We start from the raw sequence: 22,390 nt of genomic DNA on the forward strand, positions 1-22,390 counted from the left end.
CCGAAGCCGGAAGACTTACAGTGTCCAGCACTGTAATACTGCCCGCAAGTTATTCACTAAGCGGGGCATCCCGGAAACTGTGTCACAGCCTCGTTATTTCTCAGTCAAGGCCTATGAAATTCTTGCTCGATTAGCTGAGGTGCCGGTCCCTTTTACCATGAAGCAGCAGCCCTGGAGCTCCTACGACTGATTTCTAAGTAACAACGACATTGAGGGGCCTGAAAAGAGATATTTATTCTCTTGAACAATAGCATCTTGGTCTTTTTTCCTGAACGGAAATGGGATAGAGCTTCACTAATCTCAAGACCCTCCTGCAACATGGGGATTCCTCGTCTCATACCTACCCTGGAGCCTTACGTCGTTCATGGAGGTCTTGACAATGAACATGTAGTCATCGATGGGCCAGCCTTAGCGTATCATATTTTGTACATCTGCAACAGACATGGTATTCCCCAGCCGTCATACAAACTTCTTGGCGAGACCACTGTAGCATGGTTGGATGAACTCACTCGGCGTGGTGTAGGCGTGTAAGTTCTGTGCCTCTTCATGCTTCGATGAGACTAACAGTGACAGGGACGCTATATATTTTGACGGATACCTCCCAAAAGGAAAAGAACCCGTTCGTATGGAGCGCATGATCAAAAGTCTCAGTCAATTGAAGGCCACCCATGCATCTGAAACCAATGGTTTCTTCCCGTCATACTTCTCGGTTGCCAATGAGGTTGCTCCGGTCCTCTTCTCTGCAGTTAAACCACCAGGAAAGTCGGCATTGCCACCCAGTTTTCATGTACCTGCTATCATTGATGCCTTGAGGTTTTCGCCGCGCTACAATAAGATAGTAATTCTTGTTCCGGGTGAGGCAGATGCATATTGCGCACAGCATCTGTCACAATCAGGCGGGACGGTTCTCACCTCCGACTCGGATCTTTTAGTCCATGATCTTGGCAAGGGAAGTGTCGTCTTTCTCCGCGACATTTATCTTGATGATCAGTCCAATCTCGCATGCGCAAGCTTCAGTCCCTCCCACATCTGCGAGAAACTTAAGCTTGCGTCTTCTGCTGAGATGTGCCGATTTGCTTACGAACGAAAACGGTCCGCCCATTCGACACTCCCACAACTCTTGCAGGAGTGTACACAACCAATCACCGACCAAAAGGGTTACACTGAGTTCTGCCACGAGTATCTAGACCATGTAGTTGCACCAATTCCCACCTCAACATACGGGAAAGAAATAGAAATCGGCCTACTGGACCCCAGAATATCGGAGATGATACTGCAACTGGGACCCCAGAGTGGCCACATGCACACTATAAGCGATCCCAAGATGTTTCTTCCTATTCTGCTAGAGAGTCCTTCGCGGGGAAGTGCCTGGGAACAGAGCACGCCAATTCGACAATTGGCTTACACAGTAGCCCGATGGATCATTCCTGGTGCGTTAACAACTGTTCAGGAGTACCGGAGGGTCAACACTCTGGCGCAAAAAGGGCGGCAGGTGCCTTCACTACCCCAGAAGGAAGCGAAAGCTTGGTCTCAAGAGTTGGCCAGACTAATGACTATGATCAGAGCAGGATCACAAGTCGACATAACTCGGGCTTGGTACATCCTGTGCCTGACTCTTGATATACGATATAGCCATGAAGTTGGCAAGCGTTCACATTCGCTGCAGATTTTGGAAGAGAGTTTACAAGCCCCAACTTTTGGGAAAATTACTTGGGACACTCTTCACTTTGTTGCTCATCTCCAAGCCGCCTTTTACTCGTTTCGACTCTTGAAGCAAATCATCTCGCTTGGACAGCTTCAAAGAACCCTACCAGAACTAAACGACATGCTGTCGTCATTACCACCTCTGGCGGAGTTTCCTGATGTGGAGAGAACCATTGTGCTTCTGCAGAGAAGCAATGAGGGCCAAATTTACAAGGCAATTTCTAGCCTTGTCCCATTGCAAAATGCCAGTATCGACGCAGTGCCAAAAAGAACTGCCAAAGACAAGAAAAAGCGCAAGGTGGGCAAAAATGATGGCCCAAAAAGGCAGAACAACTCTGCCAAGTCTTCGTCTAGAAACTTCTTTGACGTTCTGTCTCAATCAAGTTGAGCATCACAAATCACAATGCATACCGATACCAAGCTCAAAAGAAGCTGACTACTCTTGTGTAATTTGTTATATGGTGAACGTCAAACGAACGATAAATTCCACCAAGCCTAGCCATTGTCAAAGACTGAAATATTGAGCCACACGATTAAGTCTTGTTGCGCCAGCACCGATCCTGACCCGTCCCCAACCTCGTACATCGTCTCAACATCATAATTATACAATCAAGTGTTTCGGGATCGACCCGCTCCATGAATCTCATCCAGGAGGCGAGATAAAGGACTGCCTTCTTCCTCTACATCGGTCACATCCCGGAGTAAGCTTTCCTGAGGGCTGCCATTACCAGCCGACTTAATAATCTTCCAAGCCCGACGGAACTCATCGCGAATTGACACAATACCGTTGTGTGTGACAGTTCGAGCAACGTTGTGATCCAGCTCGAAGGGGTCCTCGATAGCAAAGAGATAGCGGTGACGGACTTCCTTGAATTCTCCATTCTTACCTGTGACGCTGCCTTGCGTGCCCTGCTTGGGCTGTGCTCCCGTATCCTTCACAGTACTCTCATTAGGATGTACTGCCGTGGAAGACGCTTGGTCGGGCTGAGGCGGCGGATGAGGCCCAACATTTTGAGCCTCGATGACTGTTTTGGCGCCAGTCCAACCCTTGTCTTGCTTTGTCTGCAAACCACCTGGCGTCCGCAAACTGAGCACATCTCTTCCCCAGTCAAATCCCCTGCCCGTGGAAGTGCTGAGAATACTACTATGGGCATAATACTCGAAGAAACCACGCAGGAGGTGACCAATGGTATCTTTGTTACCATTTAGCTGGTTTGCACGTGCCAGCCCCAGGATTTCCTCTTCGTTACGCCAAAACTGAACGTTGTGGCCACGGCACATAACCATATCCTCGTATTCGACAGGCGAGAGCCCTGGGGGTAGAGGAGGAGCGAGCTGCTGGAGATTTGGACTAACAAAGGGCTCAGCGACGTTGACTAGATAATGAAGGACCATCAAAACGTAGCCATAGCTGCTAAGGGTTCCACGATATCCAGAGTTGATCCCACGAGTCTTCGCCCAATGCTTGACGAACAAGACCATGGGCCGGACGCGCGGATCGGTGTGAGAGTAACATCGTAGGAGAGCCGTATTATGAAGAGCCAAATGGGCGGAGAAGTTGATGTCACATTGCACACCTGCGCCTGTCTTGGGAAATTCTAAATGATCTCTGTATCGATCGCGTGGCTGGTTCGGAGCCATCTTGTGAGGGTCTGGAAGTTGTCGGATCCTTGCCACAAGGTCTACCGTTGTTGGTGTGAGGGGAATGAAGAGCCCATCGCCAAGCCTCAGGGGATCATCTTGTTGTAAAGGTGACCGCAGTAGCGCGATATACTCTTTAACATCCTGTACGACGGACTCATCGTACGAACTCTTATCTAATGCTCGTTCAAATTCCCACGCTAAATGGATGCATTTGTGCAAGAGCGCGACTCCTCTAAGCGATAGGGACTCAGAACATGTGGTTATGCAAGTCTGCAACGTTTTTCGATTCTCCTCCTGATGGACACCGCTGACATATTGAGTAACAAGCATACTCGTCCACTTTGCGATAGCTTGTTCATTAGCTGGCTTTAGTCCGTTAAAAATGTAGAGTGCCCTCGTATAGTATGACGCAGGCGCCTCATGTTGGCCCTGTTCCAAAACCACGAATTGCACGGAAGGGGCCCGTTTAAGCTTGTCAAAGGCCAGTTGAAGTTCTTTAGTGAAAAGGATGGGATCGGTCCCAAAGTTTTCTCTGTATTGAGCGTCCTCCCACACCTTCATGGCCTGCCTAGTCAACAATTGAGAAGCGGGGTTACGCTCTTCGACACCACTCTCCTCCCAGCGCTGCCGAATATGTTCGCCTTCGACCTGGGTGTATACCCCAAGCAAAGATCGTTTGGTGGGACTCTCTGCATCTTGCACAAAGGAGAGGGACGGGTACGTGGACAGGCGATCACGAAGACGAGTATCTGCAAGACCGCTGATGAAGGCCTCGCTCACTCTGTTCAATATAATCCAATCATCATCGGAGAGTACGCGATAATTAGAGATGGTAGCATCACGGCCACCGGCTCTACGAAGAACTCGTTTGGCCAAGCCATAGTATGAGGAGAGAGAGCTTTTGAGATTTTGCTTAAGTTCAATTGCCTTCGTGCCGTCTTGGATGGGATCCAGTGATACGGGCTCAACGACAGTTGTGGAACTGTTTTGAAACCCTGCAAGGTGGCCTTGCTGACTGTCATGCTCACTGTTTGCTGCTTGTGGCTCGGTTTCATCATCTTCCTGAGCTTCATGGGCTTCATCAAGGCCATTCTCCCATCGAAATCTCTCCTCAAGAAGTCCTTGCCGAAGCTTTTCCGGCGGGGACTGGCATAGCTTGATGATGGGGACTCTAGTTCGGGTCAGAAGCCTCGCCCCTAGACCAGCTTCCAAGAAAGCTTTCTCTAGGAGGCGCGGTATAGGAGATCCGGGAGCATCAGGCTGGGAGGCAGACATTGGTGAAAGAAGACCAAGATCCATGTCTGAAGCCTTGGTTGCGAAGCCTGAAGACAAACTACCAAAGCATTTCAGCTGAACTGTGAGGGGTTGAAAGTCTGTTTCTGGCATTTCCTCCTTCTCGTAGTTGGCAATGACCTCTCGACTAATGGTTTCAATTCTGCAACGGAATTCCTCCTTTTCTGCTATTTCCGATCTTTCGATTTCGGAATTGGAAACGACTTGAAAACAGAGTTGGTCAAGCAGAGCATCCTGAGCTGCAATTTCCTCAGGATGAAACTGAACTGCGTGTCTGGCGTTGTACAAGTAACCAGAACCACGATTGGATTGGATTGGCATAGAGTTAGGGCGGCCACGGGAGGGGGGAGGAGGATTATCATAGCCTCGATACCTAGATTGCTGAGGGCCATCCCAGTGGCGATGGGAAAATGAGCCACTTTGACGATTTTCGCTGGGAGCTCCCCATGGCTGAGAGTCAGTATGCATATAACGTTGATAATACTGAGAGGGACGGGAGTATTGAGATGTAGGACTTTGGTAAGCGCTATCTGGGGGAGGTTGCTGGGCCCGAGGATCAATAGATATGGATAGTTGAGAGCTCATTTGACGTCTTTGTGCCTGGTTTAGCCGCTTCCGTGCAGGTCTGGACTGATGGGGGGCACCGTCGGACGTTTCAACAGAGTGATTCCTGTTGGCTGAGCCGCTCTGAGACATAGGAGCAGGTTGTAGAGAAGCCATGGGCACAGAATCGTGTAATGGTGGGCCATTGGAGATGATCAGATTGCGCAAGTGATTTTCAAGACCTGCTTGGGAGTCACCAGGGGCCTCCACTTGAGGCTCACGCTGATGAGGAACCATATGCGACTCGAGACAAAAACTATGCGATAGGGCAACGGAGTTGGCCTTGCCGTTAGGCTCCTCGCGATAGGACTCTTTGTTGTAAGAATGTGGACCAGGGTGTGAATAGTTGCATTCCGCTCAGCGAACACTCTCCCGACATTCGCTTCTGTAAAGAACACTTTCTTGCGTGATAAGGCGTATAAAACCTAGCGCGCGGTAGAATCGATGCATGCAACAACCTCAATTCAGTTCTGCGCTTTCTTTCAACTGGGTGAAGGGAGGGGTCCTGGCAGGCAAAGATGTGTAGAGGTTTTGGCCCCGTCCCACCAACATGGAGTGAAGAGACGAACAAAGAACGGAGGAATTGGGGGACTAGAGGGAACAGTGGATTGGGTGCATAATTGTTCGTTTGGGGTCCGTGACTGCGGCAATGAAGTCGTACAGGTGTGATGTTGAAATGTGCTGAACTTGGTTGGAGCTGGTGATCTCCACAAAATGCAGTTATGAGTTCACTGTTTGTCTAGGTACTACAGTGTCGTGTTTAGGATTTGCTCACTGTGCAAACAACTAGTAGGTTCGTGTGTAAAACCAACCTACCTTAGTAGGTAGGTACCTATCTGTCATACGAAAATCAACACCTAGACGCTAGATAAGTAGTTACCTAATGCTAGTAGTTTGCTAAAGGTCGCCAAGGCTCAGAAACACTGGCAACGGGGGAGCGCACAGCCACATGTGGCTTCTTACTTCAGAGCCTTTGTCATCGTCATAAGGTAGGTGCACTATCTGCTCAGGACCTTTGTCCCTGCATTCAGCATCATCTTTTTCCAGGCATAAAAAGCTCCTTTGCCCCCTCGTCTGCCTAAGCCAGCCTCTTCCTGTATTGATAAAACAAACACCATCAATCTCCCCGTCACTTTAATATACGAACTCCTCCAGATACGCGTGTTAATTCGGTCTGCCTCGCGCTCTGCGCAGAGCTAGGCTACAGGCTGTGACCTGTTGTCGTCAAAGCATTTCCAGGATTTCTTTCGCGATTGCGCGACCTCTTCATCAACATGAGCGCGCCGCCTCCCTCAGGCCATCCGCCCTCCAACGCGCCTGGGTATCCAAATGGTGCCCCGAAGAAACAGAAGCCAAACCCCCTTCGGCCATTGCGTAAAAATCCCAAGGCAAACCCCCTCGTTTCTCGAAGACCACCACCCAGGCCAACAGCGCAATCTGCTTCGGGTAGGCTAAATGGAACAAAGCCAAACATTGAAGAGATTCGACGTCAAAATGGTGGCTGGTCAGAGCCACCGCCACCGGAGTGCAAGGACATCCCCATTATGACAACGAAGAAGGATCTTCTCGACGGCATTCGATACCACATGATGAAGTTCACTCAATCTAAAGCAGGAGGAAAACCCATCGATCCAACCGACCAAGACGACTTCGCACGACCCGTAACATTGCACCGACGAGATGCGCGCCAACCCCCTCCAGGAAGGGCTGTCAAGACCGAAGCACCGGAAGCGCCTCAGGCTGACGAGGAAGAGGTGGAAAGACAGGCGCAGAGGAAAGCTGAACGGGAGGCTCAGCGCGCCATTGATCAGGCCAAGATTGCGCCTGTGGCCAAAGATCCTAATCCCAAGCGACCGAAGAAGCAAAAAGAGGAGAAGACAACGTTCAACCGGGCGCCAAAGACTGAAACTGCTAAGAAGGCGTCCGACCTGCGATATGAGGAAGCTCTTCCATGGCATCTCGAAGATGCAGAGGGTAAAAATGTTTGGGTTGGTAACTTTGTGGACACACTCTCTGGATCTAACGTGGCTTTCATGATTGATGAGTCTGTTTTCCGCATGATCCCCCTGGAGAAGTGGTACAAATTTACGTCTAAGCCGCCCTTTCAGACTTACGACATTGATGAGGTGGAGGCCTTCATGAGTAAGAAGGTGGACGTGGGCCGTTGGGTCATGAGAGATGAAGAGAAGAAAGCTGGGCGAAAAGACCTGGAGGCCACAAGAAAAATGTTCTATGGAAGTGGCCCGATGGTCAAGACCGAAAGTGCGACGTTCAAGGCTGCCTCGAGGTCAGAGAAACTGGAGCATGATGAGATTGATATGTCGGGCGATGAATTTCAAGATGATGATGAGGCTCCAATGTTCGAAAGGAATGACGATGAAGACACAAAGGACTCCAAGGACCGCATTCGTCGGGAACAGCTCGGTGCCAACTTATTCGGAGAAGGTGACGAGCAAGAAGTGGACAAAGAACTGGATGAACAACTCCGAGAAGAGATCCTACGACAGAAGCTCGGCAAAGCCACCAAGAAGGCATTGATCAAGAGAGATCGAGAGGATATCTACGAAAGCGACGATTCCGAAGAGAATCCATGGAGCAGCTCGGTAAAGTCTTTTTTATCAACTTGGGTCAAAATAATGCTAACCGATATTTCAAGTCTGATGACAACTTCTCCGACGAGGATGAAGAGGAAGACAAGAAAGATGACGAGAAGAAGGACGTGAACAAGGACGACAAGAACCAGAGTGGTTCCGGATCCAAGGGTACCAACACTCCCTCCGGGAAGAAGCCCGAAGGCTCTAAGAAGAGCAAGTCGCTCAAGCGAGCCGGCTCGCCAGCACTCTCTGAGTCCAGTGGAAACGAATCTTCCCGCAAAAAGCTTAAGAAGAATGCCCCATCTGCCACGGGAAGCAGGTCTGGTACTCCTCTTGTACAGGGCGGAGCCACTCGTCGACCCACGGCTGCTGGATCTGGTAGTGATGGAGAGGCAACTGCTGGCGAGATGTCAGATGGAGCTGCACCCAAGAGGAAGAAGTTGAAGTTAGTTAGTAGCAGTGCTCGGGGCACTCCTTCGGCATCTAGGGCTGGCAGCCCCAACCCAACCCAGGGTGGTAAGTCTTTCTTTGGACTGATTGCAGACAAAGGTCATAACTAATATTGTATTGCAGCTGCTTCTCCTGGCTCACCTGGAACTTCAGCTGTCGAACCATCTGAAATTCTCGACAAGATCCCCGCCGAAGGCATCACCGTTAACGAGTTGATCAAGCTCTTCAACCACCGCCTGGGTGATAGACCAGGCCAGATGTCTAAGACTGAGTGGATTCAGCTTGTCAAAAAGCTTTGTGACTATGGACCTGACAAGCGACTTCGCCGAAGATCATAAAAGAATAGATACCCAATCAGGGCGGCAATATCGTGTCTTGTTTTCTCCTCTGAAGTTTTATTTACCTTGCGACTTCTTCGTTAGCGGACTCCGAACCAGACGTATTTTCGGAATCCAACAACAGGATACATCTTGACATTCAGATCATTACTTATGGAGGATAAGGTCAATTAGTTTAGTGCTTAAAATGGGTATATAATAGAACATCTGCATCGAACTCCATCCTTTCATTCATCCATTTGCCAAGAGTATTCAAGTCCCTTGTTCCGTTCTCTACGGTTAAGTGCCTTGAACCTCTCAGCTTCAAAGCCATTGCCACGATCGACACCATCCCAGCGATAGCCTGGTTTGATCGCGTACCGATTTGGCGGCGCTGCGCCAGCGTAAACTGGCTTACGTTTTGACTTTTTGCTCTGTCCTGTGCCTGTTTGCTTCTTCTCGGCCATGAACTGCATCATAGGATCGTTCCAGCGCTCCTGATCTTTCAATTCCTGGTTCATTTCTTCGTCATCGGCTGTGCGCGCGAATGACATAAGCTTGGCATCTTGTAGCTTCTCTCGACGCTTACGCGCCTCCTCAAGCTGTATGTCGCCCTTGAGAGCGTCTTTGGCCAGGCGCTCCTTTTCCTCTGCTTCAAAGGCGGCCGCAGTAGCGGCACGTCGTGCTTCGGCGCGCTTCATTGATATGTCGATTCTTCGGCCTGTAGCGTCTCGATATATTGTTTCTTCCTCCTTTGACTTGCGGTGCCGTTCGAACTCCTCGCGCTCTTCTTTTTGTCGCCGTTTAAGTTGCGCTGAAACAGTTGCTGCGCTTTGCAGTCCTGCATGTGTTCCGTCGCTCATCTTCACAGCTGATCCGTCATCTTCAATAATAGGCATGTCCTCGTCTTCGTCGCGAGCTGCGTTTTGCTCCGCTGCCGCTGATGCTAGAATCGCGTCTGCAGCCGCAGCCGAGTCATCTTTTGATGTCGCGTCTCCTCCAACTGACTTCCAATTGCTCTTCTTGGCTTTTCGAAACTCAGCAGACCGCCCCGATACTGTAACTGGAGCATCTGTTCCCTCGTCATCCTGCTGCGTATTGGTGTTGCCCCAGCCTGAATCGTCATCGTCTGTAATAAGAAGGCCATTGTTGGCGTTGGCGCCGCGCTTGCGCTTCCGTTTCTTCGCTGGTTTTGGGTCGGCAACCAAGTACTTAGAAGCAAGATACGCTGTTAAATCTGAAGGCATTTTGTTTTTGATGCCATAGGGGCTGCGTTGAAAGTATAGCGATAGGACTTGTCTTCCGAGTCGGGAATCTTGAATGTTGCTGTTTTAGATTGTATGCAGCTATCCCATATTGCGGCTCTCGCCTCGGTAGAGCAATTACAGTGGAGCGGAGCCCAGAGCTTAACGTTCCGTTAACTGTCCGCTGTCCCTGGCTGACCCGGTCTGGGCGCCTCCACCATGAGGTAAGGATACGTACCGCCATATCCCGAGTTTCCACATGGTCGCCCAACCTTTGTTGCTAATCTAAGATCAAAGTTCCTCAAAGTTCCAAGGCGTTGGTTAACCTATATTCACCTAATGTCCCATTTGCTTCAGTGACAGGATCATGCCGAGCCGAGTTGTGGCCTATACTATTCGCCGTTCACCCTCACCTTCTTACGCCTCATAATCCTCCGAAGCCTGGCCCTATATTATACCTATGCCCTACGGATAGGACCCCTACGATTACGACCCTGTCCGACATCGTCACCGCAAGCCGCTGCTCGCCATCGCCTTCATGCCACAATCTGTCGAGAATGCAGCTCCGCCGACGGAACCGCTTCAGGCGTTACCCGTCGCCGCGTCTGCTATGAAGCTTACAAAGTCGCGACACTCCACGCCTGTATTAGAGTCGCTACCATTGTCGCAATCGGAAACCAACTTGGCCTTTCGTCGCTCCAACCCGTCGGCTGCTTCCTTGTATGCCTCAACTCTCTCTCCTCCTGGATCACGCTCAATATCCCCAGCCGGTCGAGGATCGCCCTCTCGAGTTCTGTCCCATACCGTGTTTGATGCCAGACCAAGCCGTCCACTACCTGAGACCGGGGGCGATGGATCCGAACCTTTGAATCTCATCCTCCGGGCATTCGTACCTCATGTCTCGATTTACTCTTCTCATGATACAGATATTTTGATGGACGAGAAGGGCTTTCGAAACGGTCTCTGGGAACTACTTCGACCCTTTGGTGAAGACGTGCCAGGCAAAGTTGCGATCAGGGATAGCAACGGAATGAGCAAAGCCGCAGACGGATTCTCTATCAGGTTTACGAGATTCGGTCACAATATTGAACACCCCGACCCCACGGTTTCAGGTTTTAGGAATCCCGCATCCTCGCCAGGTCAGAATGGCAGCCAAGCGAGCACATCCAGGGACAAGCAGTTTCTCATGGACGCAGAAGCTGTAGTCAACAGCCATTTGTCCTATGCAGAGGAGTCGTTCGCAGCGCTGCCCCAGCATGGCTTGTTCGCGGGTCCAGACACGGGCTCAGAAGAGACATCACCATATTACGCTCTTTATTTGCGAAGGTTGCTATCTGGGCTTCCTATTTCACCCCACGAAACCTTTTCACACCCTGTTGCATGCGTTGTTACCATTAGCTCACGGAATCCGAATCCTCTTGAAGAGCTAAAGAAACTCTACACAGAAACAAAGGAGGGGAACCGAAAACTTCCACCTTGGGTAGACAGTGAATTTATTCGATACTATGTGCTAGTCCACGATGAAGAGAAGGACGACATAACAAGATCTATGGGGCTATTTGAACAGATGAAACGAAATATGGGACCCCATTGCCATCTTCTTCGATTGAGAAGCAGCCAGAGTGCCGAGACAGACGACGACAGTATTCCACTTCCCCGTAGCGACTGGATGTCGGCGCAGGAGGAACTGGAAGATATCCGGAGGAGCGAAGACGACGAGGATTTTGAGGACCCAACACGCTACATATTTGAATCTGATGCTACTGCCATTCGTACGTTTGTGCGTGAGATGGTGACCATGTCTGTCATCCCTACCATGGAACGAAATGTATCGTTGTGGAATGACCAAGTTGCTTCTCGCAGAAGAGGTCTCACGGGTCGCTTTATGAATTTATCCCGGAAGTGGGCGTTCACCGGCAGCTCCAGGAATTCCACAGGCACAAGCAACGCAAGAGACAACTACAATGCTGCTGGGTTTTATGGATCAGAAGCCCCTGAGGCTATTATGAGAAAACTGGCAGACTACGCCTTTATGTTAAGGGATTGGAAACTGGCGCATTCAACATATGATCTTTTGAGATCAGATTTTAGCGATTCCAAGGCCTGGAAACATCACGCCGCTGCCAATGAGATGGCTGCGCTAAGTCTTTTGCTTCTTCCACAACAGATGTCATCGAAGAACCGTGCCGAGACAATAGATCAAATGTTGGAGGCTGCGTTCTACTCCTACAACACCCGGTGCAGTGCCCCCTATGGAGCACTGCGAAGCTTGCTCCTGGGTTTAGAGCTGCTGCGTTTACGGGGTGGGACCAATATTGATGATGCAGGCCGATGGGGCGTCAGGCTTCTCGAGTCTAAGATCTCGGGCAGCGTGGGTGATGCATTGATAAAGGAACGACTCGCTATTTGCTATGGTTCGAAAGAGGGGGTCGGTAGTTGGCACTGGGGCTCGCGCCGTCGAAAATCAGCAACTTGGAGCGTGCTCAGTGCAGATGCATGGCTTCAGCAGTCCAAGCACATACAGGCAAGGCGATGTCTTGACGAGGCCCAGAGGATGTACTCGACTTTGCCCCATAAGGAGGGGATCACCAAGTTTGAGGCAGCAGGTGACTTCATGGCATCACTGCAGCACAGTCTTGCAGAGTCGCCAGACGCGTCGGATAACGACGGCGAGGGGGATGACGATGACGATATTGATGAAGAGAGTGAGGCCCTCAATGATATGAAGCCGAGGAGACCAAGTACAGCAGCGGTGGACATGTATCGGGATACAACGAAGGAGGAAGGTAGTAGTATGGATGGTGGCACATAGATAATATAACGACCAACGACTCAGATGCTTCCATTCAATATGATGTATTGTATAGCTCTTCATTTTGTGGTGGCGGCTATAGTGGCGTGCAGCTCATGCTTCCCCATGGTTATAAGTGCGGTAATTAGGTGTGTCACTTTAGCCTGCTAAAGTGACCCTTTGTTGGGAGACAAGAAGAAGTTCTAGACCCCTACCTATTTACAATATAACCCTGGAGATTCCTGAGTCAACAGCCTGTAACGGCGAGGTACGTCCTCGTGTGTGGTGCGATATCCTGCGTAAAAATCAGAGTCAATGTTGTTCTATACAACCTGTGCCGTTTGTGCACGTCGGCGGTCTTCCTCTTCTCTAACAATTATCTTCCTTTGCTCGGCTATCAAAAGACGCCCTTTTCGGAAGGCACCAAATGCGGATATGACTGAGCAAGCTGCGACTACTGTCGCTATCTTCATCTCTACCTGAAATGCATCAGCGTAGGTATAGCGGACAGCTGACCACTGTGCACTAGTGAGATGTGTGTTAGAGCCACCAATTGTTGCTTGCTCATAGGCCGTAAGAACGCCCGAAAGATACTTTGAGCTCTTCTCGTTCAACAAGGCCGATGATGCTGCAATGCCCAAGCTACCACCCAAGAGCCGAACTTGAGAGAGAATACCCTGTGCGGGAGCTAATGATTTATTGTTAGCAACAGGCTTCTTCCACGACCCAAGCCGTGATACATACCGTAGTCCCTAATGGGTACCTCTACCGTTGATAGCATTGTCGAAGACGCGACTGTTAAGCCAAAACCAAGACCACAAAATGTCATGTAACCAAGAAGTTTTGCATCATTGGGCTCATGTGACAGCGACGTGAGCAATCCGCAGCCGATCGTCATTACACTTGAGCCAAGTGCCAATGACTCAAAAGTGTAGTTCCTGGTGGCGTTAATCTTGCCTGCTAAAAGACTGCCAATGGCGGCTGTCCCCAACATGGGAAGCAACATGACTCCCGAGATGAGAGCAGACTTGCCACTAACAACTTGGAAGCGTAGGGGGATGGCATAGATTAGCAACAAGTAAGGAAAGCCGTTGAGGAGGGTGTTGGCAACGGCAGTAGAGTAGACCCTGTTGCGAAAGATGTTGATTGGGAATGCGGGAGCAAACCGATCGTGCCATCGATGCTGAATGAGGATTTGCCAAGCAATGAGTAGACCGCATGCAAGCAGGCCGCAGATCAGGGGTGCAATGAAAATGGAAGCTTTCCACCCATCGTTAGATCTTTCTGTGCCAGCATTCTGAAACGAGAAAACGACCAGAACTGCTGCAGCAATAACAAGGAGGGATCCAAGAAAATCAAGTTCTTTCCAAGCACGTCGTTCTTGTGATGGTAGGTATTCCGGTTTGGGCCAAGTCAAGACAAATATGACTAGAGAGACAAAACCAACAGGGCCACTACAAGTTGTTAGCTACATGACAAGGCACATATCTGAAGGAGGAGCCATACTTGATCCAAAATACCCATCTCCATGAAGCATAGTGTGTCAAGATACCACCCAGGACAGGGCCAAGGACACCCGACATGGTAATTACCAAGCCTACCAGAGCCGCTATGTGCTGCTTCATACTATCTGGGCTGATTTCAGGCAGCATGATCATCGTGAGAGAATACAGTCCTGACTGTGTTAACGATCTAGCGAACACGACGGTTCAGTAGAGCATACCTGAACCTCCGATGCCCTGTAGAGCACGAAAGGCGACGAGTTGGTTAATACTCTGTGCAAAACCACAGGCAAGGGAAAATATGAAGAAAATAATATAGGCTGCGATAAAGGCATCCCGACGTCCAACAATATCGGATATACGAGCGAAGACGATGGCGCATCCGAGATATGCAAGAGTGTATGCAAGAGCAACCCAATTGACGTCCTCGAGGACCTCAAAGTCGACTCCGATACTGTGTAGACTTGTTGCAACGATAGAGGTGTCTATCATAGACAGGAACAGGCCTAGAAGGACTCTTGGAGTATGTGTTAGCAGCGGGTTAGCACAAGAGATGATGGGGGACATACCCAACACAAAGGCCCCACAAACGAGCAGGTGGGATTAGGGGGACTTCAGTGTCGTTGGAGTCTGAAGCGGTAAGTGAGTGATCTGTTTGGGAGCCAGAGGTGGTTTCTGGTTTGCCATCATCCTGGGTGCGCGTATCCATATCATTCACTCTTGCATTCATGACGGGTAGGTGAAAGGGGATGAGAAAGGCGACAAGATTCCAGCGGTATACTCCAAGAAGATTACAAGAAACGGCGAAATGAGGGAAGGCAGTTAGTTTGGTGTCGGGGTTGGGTAGTTGTGATCCTGATGGAAGCCCCAAAATCTGAAGGAAATGTTGCACTGCGAGCAGGTTTGTCTGAATCACTGGCGCGTGGGGACTCTTGATCACCAAACAATAAGCAGCAAATACGAGTAATGAACAGGTCTTTGTTTTGATGCTTCGTTTGTCTCGACCAGCCTTGATATTTTGGTTCTACTAAAACGAGGTGATCAGGAGTGTCCGTCCCTTATATGATCAGGACGACACCTGCAAGTAAGTGGTCCCGGAGATCTGGATGTAGGCATTCCGCTGACGGTGGTGCGTCCCTCGCATATAATGAACGACCCCGGCCAAAGACTTGCGAGACATGCTATGGGAATCACTAAAATGAGAATTGGGGACCAACATGACTTTCCGGCTGCGAGTCCGAGCTATCTGAGTGAAGCAGTCAGCTTGAGGACGTTGAAGTGGAGCGATGGAGGGTCCACTCTCGCATTCGCTTATGAGGGTCTCGTAGACTGATTGGCAGATCCCCCCATTGAACATCTTGAAGGCCAGCGCTAGGCGTAAATGGGAAATCAATTCGAAGAATGGAAGCCAATCCTGAAGCTTGAAGAGAAATGAGCAACCCGCTAGATACCTCCTGGGTAAGTTACCTTACGTGCGGCTCTCTAGTGTATCGAAAAAGCTATTTGCTGGACTCTAAAAGTCCGGTCGTGCACAGAAATAAATGTTTGTTTGACTACCTACTGTATAAGTGTCGATCGCGCAGTTTTTACCAGCGAATCAAGTCCCCGTATACTGGTAGTGCTGGGAGCGGACGGTGAATTTAAGCACGGAATTCCGTTTCACTTTTAAAGGTCAAAAGGCCCATTCAAAGGGCAAGCGTCTCATCCTATGGAGTAGTGCCCTGGGCTTTGCAATCACTCCATCTCTTTGCTGAAGGATTCTGCATTACCTTATAACTACCTACCTTGGGTACTTGCATAGAGCCTGGGGTCAGTCGTATCGGAACGAGTGCGACGATACACAAAGAAAGGTTTAGATAGGTAAATTTAAAGGTAGTATACAAAGTATACATAGTAGACTTAGCAAACCTGAACCAATTATATCTTTTATTCTCTTCCCTCAGTCTAATAAGTAGTTTGGTGACCAACATCCCAGAGCAGCACAGCAAAAACTTACCAACGTCAATTGTAAGCAGAGAATGACTGGCTCGGCGCTCTTACTTTTGTGTCCTAAACTGTACCCTCAAGTTCGGCGAAAAACTGTAATATACTTTCGATGTTGTCCTCAAGCTAATACAACCTAGAAATCCAAAATGGTTCCATTTAAATCACCAGCTCTACCCTTCCGTCCTACTTCTTTCTCGTGCTCAACATCTATCCAATTCCTCCAAAAGTCATCACAAGGCAGGAGCTCTGACAAAGATAACCCAATCACGAGCTCCAACCACGCAACTAGGTACCTTACTCCACTTGAACGGCTACTCCCAGTTGTGACGTAGCGCAGTTTCGACCCACGTCGAACTGTGAGTGGTCGGAAATGGCTGGTCCATTACAAGGCCACTGCTCAGCAACAGGCAACGATTATTCAACACCATCTTCACCCACTCCACTCGAGAGCTTCATCAATATCATCTATACTACTACTACTAGCAGTCTCTCGCATCTTATCGGGGGTCTCGCAACACTCGTTCATTTGAAGTCCGTCTGCTCGCTGTTTGACTTCTTACAGAGCAAGCTACGCGGTGCGACATCGCATCATTACCTGGACAGTCACAGTCACGTACAAGCACAAGTACATACTCGTTCATCAGCATCTGACCTCAATATGGCCGATGTCATGGTCCAGACACCTCCGGTACTTCAAGGTCCATCAGAGAAGGAGCGAAAATATGACCGCCAACTCCGACTTTGGGCTGCCTCGGGTCAGGCTGCTCTCGAGTCGGCTAATATTCTCCTCGTCAACTCCGGTGCTGGTACCGTTGGCGTTGAGACTCTCAAGAATCTTGTTCTACCTGGTATTGGCCGATTCACTATTGTCGACCAGAATTTTGTAACTCATCAAGATTTGGGTGTCAATTTCTTCGTGGATGATAGCTGGCTGGGCAAGTCCAGAGCTGAAGCTTGCACCAACTTTCTCTTGGAACTTAACCCTGAAGTACAGGGTGAATGGTATCCTAAATCCCAGGTATATCGCTCAATCTGCCCGGCCGTAACGGTCAATCCCACTGACATATCTCAGGATGAATCTTTCCACCTAGATCACTTTCTCAGTAGCTCACCAACATTCACCATGATCCTATATGCTCTTCCTTTGCCTCAAGATCAGGTTCAGCTAATTCGGGGTTATTCTCATCAACATAAAATTCCTACAATTGCAGTTCATTCTGTTGGATACTACTCCTACTTCAGGACCACATTACCAGGCACATTTCCTATCGTTGACACCCATCCCGACGAGACCGCTACTACAGATCTGCGACTTCTAGCCCCTTGGCCCGAACTCCTTGAGTTTTCCCAGAGCATGACTAAAAACATCGACAACCTCGATAGTCATGAGCATGGTCATTTACCTATGGTCGTCATTCTCCTTCATTATCTAGAGCAATGGAAACAGGCCCACGGCGGCGTTTACCCTACAAGTTACGTCGACAAGACCGCATTCCGCAAAACTGTCTCGGAGGCCATGAGGACAGACAACCCTGAGGGAGGTGAAGAGAATTTTGAAGAGGCTATAGCTGCTGTGATGAAACATGTAGTAAAGCCCTCCCTTCCTAGTTCTCTTCAACAAGTCTTTGACCATGTGCACCAAGATCCTGTAAGAATAAGTGCAATTATTGTCAACTTCATCGCTAACCTTTGCCAGGAGGAGATCACATCAAGCTTCTGGGTCATCACAGAGGCTGTGAAACGATTCTATGACCAACATGGCCGTTTACCTGTCCCTGGAGGACTGCCTGACATGAAGGCTCAATCCAACATGTACATCAAACTACAGAACATCTACAAAGAACGGGCTCGCCAGGACGTTGGTCAAGTCCTGGAAACCGCTCGAAGTCTTCCTGGCGGTCAGGACGTGGATCCCGAGCAGGTCGAGCTCTTTTGTAAGAATGCTTCTTTTATCAAGCTCATTAATGCCCCTGGAGACAAGACTATCAGTCTCGATAAGCTTGTCGGTAAGTACAGCTCTTCCTGATCAGAAGGACTTTTAATAACATATAGCGTACAGAACAGGAGCTAGCAAACGACGAGATATCAGCCTTTGCTGGGCCCGAGATGCCTCTATCTCTGGTCCCACTGTACCTCGCCCTGTTGGCAACATCAAATACCAAGACTGCTTCTGCAGATGATATTATGGATTTCATTGGCAAGGCCGCACCAAAAGCCACAGAAAATGAACGATATAAGAAGACTGCCCAAGAGGTTGAGCGCGCGGCCGGTGGCGAGCTTCACAACATATCAGCCCTTACCGGCGGCATGGTTGCTCAAGAGATGATCAAGATTATCACCAAGCAATATGTGCCCATCGACAACACTTGTATCTTCGACGGTATCGACAGCCGCTGTCAGGTCCTCCGCCTGTAAAGAATATCGGCCCTTGAAGGTATCTCATGGGAAAGATGGAAACGAAGTAATGTCACGATTAATGGCTGGATAGAACGATTTACAATAGAAACTATCGCACCAAGCGACTTTGAAAGCATCGTGGAGTATCTCAACGTGGTAGGGTCTCCTGACGCCATCTTCTGAATGACGACAGGTTTCGGTTTCCGCATTACGATTCTCATTCAACCCCAACCACAACTATCAACCATGTGTTCGCCCCAGCCGTGAGCGAAAGGCGAGACTTCCTATCTGGAGCAAGACGCCCAAGACAATGAATGAGAGACACGCATCCAGCCAAAAATGAACATACAACAGCGGGGATTCGCTGGTCGTCACCGACCCAACTACTAATCCGCCGGTTAGTGGCTTGACTATGGGAGAGCGGACGGGATCCCGTATTTTCCACTACCTATGGTCGTATGTGGTCATCAGGATGATGGTGCTGGTTATGTGCGCTTTGCCTTGCATGTTCTATGCAATGAAGCGTCCGGGACGTCTCCCGATGTTCCTGGATATGAGCAGGTCAAGTTGCTTTACTAAGACAGTCCCACTATGAGAACTAGTCACGTTTCATCGAAAGACTGCGTTTCCGCAGTCTCCTGAAATCATGAGTACATACAAACAAGGCCTCATTCAGTAATAGTTGTGGGTTGCGGGGGCCATCGACACTCCTGGCATCAAGCATGCCATCTCGATATCAGGCCAGGAACCGGTAAGATATTACGTTCCTTTTTGCCATCGTAAGATGGCTATACTAAAGTCTAGCTACCTATATTCCGGCAAGGTATATTGTGGCCAACGCATGAGCGCTTTACTTGAATTCGCCTGCCACGAACTCTTTGCCCCAGCAAAACTGATCAAGTCCTCCACCGTCAGTCACCCTTGCTGAATATTGCCAATTATTAAAAGCCTCTTCCTGCCGAAAACTCTCTCTCGCATCTTCCCGAGATACCTATATACGCTAGCAGGGTTGCCTGAGTCGCATCTGTCTCTTAATCGACGCTCTTGTTGCCGGTGTGGAGGCTGTGAGAACTTTGACGGGAACTCTCTAGAAACGACCGCAATCATCAAGGTACAACCTAGTTTGCTAGTCTCATAGGGCTACCACTAAGTCATCTTATTGCTCAGCTTTAGCGAAGAGGGCGGGAGCTTCAATGGAGGTGGATTGGGAGGGAGTGTTTCTCTACCCCGGACGTCAGGTGGCAAGCGCTCTACCACGTCTCAAGTTGATCAACAGTCGTATCAAGGGCGGATCACGGAATGGTTTACCACTCACCGCTTTATGGCAATACGACGTCTTCTTTCAGCAAAGCTTCTGCTCTTGCTGGACGTCGCCACCGCCTCTACATCGACTGCCAAGTTCTTCAAGCCTAGTGCTGTCTGACCTCCGCTGTAAGGTACGCCAACCTGCATGTTCAAGTATCAGCAATTGAGGCCAAGAGAGTAATAAAGACCTCATGTCCAAATTTGTACAATGTAGGTAGTTGTTGCATGTATTGGTGGCGGCCTGTCTTCCTATGAAGCATGTCGGCTGTCCAGCACTGCCCCTATAATACGTCCGGAGGTTTATTACCAGGGCAACGACAACATCGTTAGACTCATGGCTAATAACAAAGTTTACCTAACGCGCCGGATCGCTGTGGATCTCGCAAGCAGCACTGTCTCCAGTCATCACTAGGCTAAGCTATATTTGATGTATAGTTACGATGGCCTTGTCTAAGTGTAGGTTTGGTGGCCTCTGGTCACATCTATACATACATGAACCACGGGATATTAGGCGAAATCGAATCAATCTTCGGCATTATTTTGGGCCGTCTCTGCTAGTCTACACTTGGCACCGAGTTTCGGCGGCTACTAGTCTGAACGAGTGCAAGCTCATGGGGTCTCCAGTGCCGGATTTGAGGGGTGCTGCCATGACATGTTATCAGATCGAGTCACATATGGGGTATATGAGTGCCACTATACTGTTTTCCTCGCTGCTGCTGGGGATGCTACAGGGGCTCCCAGCATTCTACAAGTATTATGATCGACGGACATGCAAAAGGACCGTGACCGGATGTTAACGACGTGCCTATCAGAGGACAGAATGAGGTTCTTTCTTCAAGATTCTAGTATTTGGTGTGACGGAGAACCCGAGATTTCCGAGATCTTTTCCAAGGTCAAACACGAAAATCCTGTTCTGGCGAGGGAGGCGTGAAGCAGAACTACAGTGAGTGTCTAGAGCTTGTCGAGTGTTGCCAAAGTCAAAGTGCTCATGGCAGCAGAGTATTCAATATTCATGCAAAACGTCAGCAAGAAGCAAAGAATAGGGTGTTGAGCTGCTGATGGAGGGTTAGTTCTGGGTTGAGTTTATTCTTGATAGAGACAATGTCCGATGTTGAATCCGGGCATGATGGTAACCACGGGTTTACGCTCCGACTGGCCGCTCGACCTGGAATCTCAGGCGTGGCTTTGAAGTGTCCAGCGCATGCATACAGACAGACGGACGTCTCCTTACTTGTCGATGAATTAGATGAGGGTAGAATCACGAAGCTGTTTGGGATGGTTCGTTACAGCGAGACCCATCCGGCCGGAGGGGCAGAGGCGACCATATCTCGCGCCGAGGCTGAGGACAGCGGGCGAGGGCCTGCCAGAGTGTTCCGATAGCCAACTCACGTGGGAACATGGTCGGTAAATCAGGCCGGCTCATTCTGAAGTGGATGAATCTTGGCGCCGGGGACCCCAGGTCTTTGTAAACTAAAGAGAGCATTGAGCGGGCCTCTCTCTGAAGGGATTGAGGGAGTCTCCGAGAGTCTCGTGGAGCGTGACGAGCAGTGGACACGGAGTTCGGTATCAGGACTATTATCCAGCCGGATCACGGTCACCTTCCCTGAAAGGTAACCAGGGTCCGAAACAGTTGGAGGGCTTGGAGGGGAAAACCCGGGGTAGAAGTCGTGGAGCTGGAGGGGATTCAGAGAAACGGGCCGAGGATCCCAGACCCTTGGTAGAGGGAGTATTAACCAGAGTTCTGTGAGTGGTATGAAAGAAGTCTCCGATGGGTCGATTAATGATCACACGCGCGATGCGAGGCTCAATTTTGACAAGAGTGCGTGCGTTCTGTACTCGGGTGCCTTGGGGAAGTTGGTGTCCCATCCTCGGAGGTTGTCCATGTGAACGAATCGCTTGCCTTGCTTGGTTTGATTAGATTTGATTTGCTTGTGCCTGCGTGTGTGCTTGTATGCGTGCGTGCGTGAAGTGCGCGCTTTTGTTCTAGTTGGTAAAAGCAAGGTGATGTGTGATGTGGTTAATTACTAAGGCAAGACTAAGGTCAATGGGGAGGTGAGTGGTAACATCGGATGAATACCTGCATGATATAGCGCTTGACGGAAAATTAGTCACGAAGAGCGGAAATACATTTGATTTTATCATTATCTGGTATGATTTCATTTATTTTTCTGTTTTTTTTTTTTTTCTTTTTTTGCTGTGTACTCCGTAGTGTAGTGCTGTGTTGAGATTGACGGCCGATCTGGCAGATAGATAGATCTCTTACATATACGAACCAACATGCAATCCACTCTAGGTATGTAGTACACGATCTCGCTTGTCAACCCAACACGTAGGTACGTACGCCTCAATTGTACAGTCAAAGCAGATCATTCAGTGAATGTTGGTTCATCGGTTGAGTCTCTTCCCCAGAAATTCCCCGTAACTTGTCAACTTAACCATAAAATTGCTGAGTCCGAAATAGGAAGCTTGAGATGTGGTTCCTGGATAAATGCAAATCGACCAGGGGGCCAGGGCATGGATAAACGTGATAGGGCAGCAATCGGCGGCTCGAACTACATGC

At 49.5% G+C, this 22,390-nt stretch overlaps 7 protein-coding genes and 1 non-coding gene across 8 annotated transcripts; 4 read left to right on the forward strand and 4 right to left on the reverse strand.

The window, feature by feature from the left end:
• Positions 1 to 318: 318 nt before the first annotated feature.
• FMAN_12540 (uncharacterized protein) lies at positions 319 to 2,092 on the forward strand (the record flags this gene model as incomplete). The annotated part of the gene is made up of 2 exons (XM_041831473.1): positions 319 to 527; positions 574 to 2,092. 2 exons carry the CDS (start codon positions 319 to 321, stop codon positions 2,090 to 2,092), a joined length of 1,728 nt encoding a protein of 575 aa, XP_041682033.1.
• A 221-nt stretch (positions 2,093 to 2,313) lies between these two features.
• On the reverse strand, positions 2,314 to 5,481 carry FMAN_12539 (uncharacterized protein; the record flags this gene model as incomplete). Its single annotated transcript, XM_041831474.1, has 1 exon — positions 2,314 to 5,481. The coding sequence occupies one exon, from the start codon at positions 5,479 to 5,481 to the stop codon at positions 2,314 to 2,316; it is 3,168 nt and encodes a 1,055-aa protein (XP_041682034.1).
• Positions 5,482 to 6,518: 1,037 nt separating this feature from the next.
• FMAN_12538 (uncharacterized protein) lies at positions 6,519 to 8,626 on the forward strand (the record flags this gene model as incomplete). Its single annotated transcript, XM_041831476.1, has 3 exons — positions 6,519 to 7,847; positions 7,901 to 8,354; positions 8,412 to 8,626. 3 exons carry the CDS (start codon positions 6,519 to 6,521, stop codon positions 8,624 to 8,626), a joined length of 1,998 nt encoding a protein of 665 aa, XP_041682035.1.
• Positions 8,627 to 8,853: 227 nt separating this feature from the next.
• Positions 8,854 to 9,852, reverse strand: FMAN_12537 (uncharacterized protein; the record flags this gene model as incomplete). The annotated part of the gene is made up of 1 exon (XM_041831477.1): positions 8,854 to 9,852. One exon carries the CDS (start codon positions 9,850 to 9,852, stop codon positions 8,854 to 8,856), a length of 999 nt encoding a protein of 332 aa, XP_041682036.1.
• Positions 9,853 to 10,387: 535 nt separating this feature from the next.
• FMAN_12536 (uncharacterized protein) lies at positions 10,388 to 12,661 on the forward strand (the record flags this gene model as incomplete). Its single annotated transcript, XM_041831478.1, has 1 exon — positions 10,388 to 12,661. The coding sequence occupies one exon, from the start codon at positions 10,388 to 10,390 to the stop codon at positions 12,659 to 12,661; it is 2,274 nt and encodes a 757-aa protein (XP_041682037.1).
• A 302-nt stretch (positions 12,662 to 12,963) lies between these two features.
• Positions 12,964 to 14,872, reverse strand: FMAN_12535 (uncharacterized protein; the record flags this gene model as incomplete). The annotated part of the gene is made up of 5 exons (XM_041831479.1): positions 12,964 to 13,328; positions 13,385 to 14,094; positions 14,147 to 14,315; positions 14,364 to 14,659; positions 14,712 to 14,872. 5 exons carry the CDS (start codon positions 14,870 to 14,872, stop codon positions 12,964 to 12,966), a joined length of 1,701 nt encoding a protein of 566 aa, XP_041682038.1.
• Positions 14,873 to 16,786: 1,914 nt separating this feature from the next.
• On the forward strand, positions 16,787 to 18,543 carry FMAN_12534 (uncharacterized protein; the record flags this gene model as incomplete). Its single annotated transcript, XM_041831480.1, has 4 exons — positions 16,787 to 17,146; positions 17,201 to 17,776; positions 17,825 to 18,134; positions 18,188 to 18,543. 4 exons carry the CDS (start codon positions 16,787 to 16,789, stop codon positions 18,541 to 18,543), a joined length of 1,602 nt encoding a protein of 533 aa, XP_041682039.1.
• Positions 18,544 to 18,867: 324 nt separating this feature from the next.
• On the reverse strand, positions 18,868 to 18,983 carry rrna1. Its single transcript, XR_005993998.1, has one exon. It is a non-coding gene; the product is annotated as a ribosomal RNA (ribosomal RNA).
• Positions 18,984 to 22,390: the final 3,407 nt, after the last annotated feature.

The sequence above is a fragment of the Fusarium mangiferae genome, assembly GCF_900044065.1.
Source record: "Fusarium mangiferae strain MRC7560 genome assembly, contig: FMAN_scaffold005, whole genome shotgun sequence".
NCBI classification, from domain to species: Eukaryota; Fungi; Ascomycota; class Sordariomycetes; order Hypocreales; family Nectriaceae; genus Fusarium; species Fusarium mangiferae.